Source organism: Asparagus officinalis, chromosome 2, assembly GCF_001876935.1.
Source record: "Asparagus officinalis chromosome 2, Aspof.V1, whole genome shotgun sequence".
Lineage (NCBI taxonomy): Eukaryota > Viridiplantae > Streptophyta > Magnoliopsida > Asparagales > Asparagaceae > Asparagus > Asparagus officinalis.
Genome location: NC_033795.1, coordinates 39049339 through 39053898, shown reverse-complemented (window position 1 = coordinate 39053898; position 4560 = coordinate 39049339). Strand labels below are relative to the sequence as shown.

At 38.2% G+C, this 4560-nt stretch overlaps 1 protein-coding gene across 2 annotated transcripts; it reads right to left on the bottom strand.

The window, feature by feature from the left end:
* LOC109830678 (AB hydrolase superfamily protein YfhM-like) lies at positions 1310–2877 on the bottom strand. 2 transcript variants are annotated; one of them, XM_020398025.1, is made up of 4 exons: positions 2658–2877; positions 2183–2547; positions 1840–2075; positions 1310–1751 (listed from the first exon to the last, which is right to left on the bottom strand). In XM_020398025.1, the coding sequence occupies exons 1-4, from the start codon at positions 2728–2730 to the stop codon at positions 1499–1501; spliced, it is 927 nt and encodes a 308-aa protein (XP_020253614.1). In that variant the 5' UTR covers positions 2731–2877; the 3' UTR covers positions 1310–1498. The 2 variants fall into 2 exon arrangements, with proteins under 2 accessions (XP_020253614.1, XP_020253613.1); XM_020398024.1 differs by having other exon boundaries at positions 2168–2547; positions 2658–2870.

Sequence of the window (4560 nt, the reverse complement as noted above, 5' to 3'; positions counted from 1 at the left end):
CACAAAAAGACTTTAAAATTTGATTGTTACTTACCATTAAATCCTATATCAATTTTAGGGAAACATAATTTTACCCGAATTCATATACCGATGTCATACATATGTAGTAACACTAATTTTTTTCATTTTTGATAATTTCACCTCCAATCCACAAAATTATTTAATTTTTCTTCACAAAATTCATAAATTATTAACAATTAAATTCTAAAATCTAATTGATGTCATACATACGTAGTAACACTAATTTTTCATTTTAGATAATTTCACCACCAAATCCAAAAAAAATTATTTAATTTTTCTTCACAAAATTCATAAATTATTCACAATTAAAGTCTAAAATCTAATTGATGTCATACATATGTAGTAACACTAATTTTTACATTTTTGATAATTTCACCTCCAAATCCACAAAATTATTTAATTTTTCTGAGCAAATTTCATAAATTATTCACAATGAAATTCTAAAATCTAATTGATGTCATACTTATGTAGTAACACTAATTTTTACATTATTGATAATTTCCCTTCTAAATCGACAAATTTATTTAAGTTTTCTTCACTAAATTCATAAATAATTCACAATAAAATTCTAAAATCTAATTTTTTACATGTAATCACCATGAAATAGTGAGAAAATACAAGAAATTAAGAGAACAAAATTTTTTGGAGGATTTTACCTTCAATCTGTCGAACTCCGGCGAAAGTAGCGGTTCCGACGGTCGGAAATGGAGGGAGGCGGTAGGAAATAGGGGGAGGCGGTCGGAAATGGCCTGGGGCGGCGGCGGTTGGGACGAGAGAGAGAGGGCTAGGGTTTGGGTCGGCGGCGTTAGAAATGAAATCGGGGAGGAGCACGGCCGCGCGGTTACATAGGAGACCAAAACTCCACGGGAGTTCAACTCCCGTGGAGTTGCAGTCTAAATTTCCCAGAGAGCGATTCTCTAGAAAATTTGGCATGTAACTCCACGGGAGTTGAACTCCCGTGGAGTTTTTAATCCTCAACATACTTCAAGGGAGTTCAACTCCTGTGAAGTCTGTTGTTTAAGTAAATCTTCATGGGAGTTGAACTCCTGTGAAGATTTTTGAAGAAATTAAATTTCACAGGAGTTCAAGAAATTAAACTTCACGGGAGTTGAACTCTCGTGAAGTTTAAAAATATGCCAAACTTCACGGGAGTTGGACTCCCGTGAAGTTTCGTAAAAAAAAATTCAGAAACCGACCAGGTTTCAGCGACTGAGCTGAAACCAGATCGGTTTTTTAAATTAACTAAGAAAGGGGTCGTTTTTTGCAAATAAAAGTCCAAATAGGACTGTTTCGAAAATTTATCTCTATTAAAATCAGATCCGAACTATAAAAAGGTTTAACTCTCAGAGTAATTCCATGTAGTCTTTCTTTTACATAGAAGCGAAAGACTAGGTATTTCTCTCCATCATCAAAACAATTATTCAGGAAGTACCTTATTACTGGTAATTAACATGCTGCAAATCAAGAGAACACTATCTCAAACTTCTGAAACATGATTATTGATGAAATCAACAATGAGCTTATTCACCTCGCCCGGCAATTGTTCATGAACAAAGTGAGTCCCTTCAGGCATAAACACAAACACCAAATTGGGAACAAATTGCTTCATCATCCCACCCCTAACATAATCCTCCATGCCTGGAGTTTTCATAGCGTAGTCTTTCTCGCCCATGATCAGCATTAGGGGGGCTTCAATTTTGGGATCCGCCTTTTCCATCCTATTCATTGACCTATCAGATTGCCAACATAACCTCCATTACTCGAAATTATCGAAAATTAGAAGTAAGTCTATCGTACATTTACGCCAATTGAACTCACCGATACGGCATCTTTAGTGGATAGGTAAAACCAGATCTCTCATAGAGATCAGCATATGCTTGGAGGTCATCCTCTGTAAACCAGGTAGGCAAAGGAGTTGATGGTTCAACAAGGTCCATGATCTCTTGCCCCTCCTCAGCTATCGGAAGCTCGCTGCCAGAGAAGAGGATATAAATGTTCCGGATCACTGTTTTAACATCGAAACGCCCAAAGTCTGTCTCCGCTCTGCCTGGTTCCTGCATAAAGTGGATCAAACCATGCGTGAGCATGATAGCTACGTAGACGTAATTAACTAGCTAATGTTTTTTGTCCGATCAGGTATTCCCACCCTCCATCTCCATACATAGAATCCTTCGGGCATGAGATGGAATTCCATTCCTTTAGGAGAGAAAGGGATTCCAAGGACCACAGCGCCCAGGACGCGATCCGGATTGCGGAGCGCAAAGTCGTAGGTCGGTATGGCCCCGAAATCTTTGCCGACTATGAAAGCCTTGGGAATATGGAGAGCATCGAGGATGGCGAGGAGATCGTCAATAAGATCCTCCCACTTGGCATCCCCCCCTCCCTTTGGTTGCTCAGAGAGGCCGTAGCCGCGGCAGTCAGGAGCGATGGCACGGTAACCAGCCTCGGCCACAGCCAACATTTGGTGCCTCCATGTGTACCATATCTCAGGGAAGCCATGAAGGAAAACTACCGTCCCCTTGTCTTCTGCATAACCAACATTCAACAACTCTAGTCAACACAAAGGCTTGAAGTTGAAGATATATATATAATAGAATGAAAAATGGAGGGAGATTGACTAGAGAGAGAGCCTTAACCTTTGCCGATATGAGCTATGTGGAGGCTGAGGCCTCTGACGTCAAGGAAAGAATGCTCTATCTTCTGCTCCATACTGGTTGTAGTTGGTGTTTGTTAGAGGGTCTTGCTTTTATTTCATAATAATAATGGTCACATACTAATGGGGGACGGTGGTTTTGTTAGCTTGTGTCTGCTTCCTAGATTTACTTCAAAAGCATTATCCACGTGTTCTTTATTAATTAAGGCTGGAACTTTTAAGATCTCTATCTAATTAATGGTGCATTGTTTTTTATTTTTGGTGCTTGCTTGTATAGTGCTAGAAGAAGAAAAGAAAGAAGATGTCATGGGTGACGCACAAATTAGAATTTCTATTGGGAAAAGACATCAGACAAGCTATATGGTCAACATTAAAAGCTACCCACAAATTAGAATTTCTATTGGGAAAAGACATCAGACAAGCTATATGGTCGACATTCAAAGCTAATGCCTCTACAATTTTTTCTTTTCAATTTTTTGAATTTCGAGAGATGCTTTAGTAAAGTAGGTCCAAAATCTGCTCAGCATATCAGAAAACCGCTCCACTGCATGATTCTTCGAAGAATAAACCCCCAAATTTCTTACCTGTTTGAAAATAAATGATGGTTGCTTTATACCATAATCGTTTTTAGTCCATACCAAATAGTTTGATATTAGTAGCAATGGTCAGTATTATCCAACTAACAAGACAAGGACTGAAACAGATTTTGTCTAGTTGACGTAACTCAACTTCCAAGAATGATGCTCAAAATTTACAGCAATTCTCATACTATTTTGGTATTATGAGATATATGTGTTTGTAATCATTCCTCATAAATTGCAACCAGATTAAGAGCTCAACACAAGTCGTTTTTTTACTGCTGAAAATTTCTCAGTGAACTTTTGAGGTCTGATTAGAAGCTGAAGCAGAGGAAGAAAATATTTGAGAAGGTTTAGAGTTCTAATTTGGACTGTTCGTTTTCTAAAGTAGAAACCAACATTAAAACCCAGAAAATCCTCAAGAAGTTTGAGCTCTGGTTAAAGGTTGACATGTTTTGAAGAAAAACCAGGAGTAAATTATTCTCCCATCCAGTGTCGAGTTGCTAAGGCCTACGACCATTTTCCTCATTACCATTACCTGCTGGTTGGATATTGATGGAGAACTATGGCAGCTATTGGTTCCAAATGGGACTGAGAATAGGATTTGAGTTGGGACTAGGAGTAGGTGGGGCTGGGATCACAAATCACAATCCCTTCTTTGGTTCTATATTAAAAGTCCTTGGGGTTATGACACCTGATATCCCTAGACTTCAAATCCATGTACAATTCCTACACTGCCAAAAGGTTCTTATTTTGAAGAATATTCTTTAACGGAGGTATTTTTTTATATCCAGTAAATATGCACAAAGATTTGTTGGATGGGCCCCGCCTTATTTGGAGGTCACATGACAATAAATGTGGGGGCATTGGTTGATTTTTTTTTTATATCTAGTAAATATGCATGGTGAAAAACGTTGTTGAAATTTTTTGTCAATAATGGTGAGCTAGTAAACTAGTCTTAACTCACCTTAATTTAAGGTGGGTTGTCTGTTTCACATTCAAATACTGAGGCTGTAAGTAGCCTTCACTTCGGAAGCAGAGGAAGTCGGTGAACAACAAAGCAAGAAAGCTCAAATCACAGAGTGTTTGAATGTTAGAGGGAGAGAAAGGAGAGAGAAAAAAGAGTGCTAGGCTTTTGTGTTCCTTCTCCGGTGCAAAAGAAGTCATCTTTTCTGTCATGTTTATTGTTGTTGTACCTCTAACCAAGTGTCTAAAGAGAAAACTCTGTATACCCATTATATTCATAGTGAAAGATTTTTCTGGACTAGGTCCCGTGGTATTTACCTTCAGTTGAAAGGTTTTCACGTG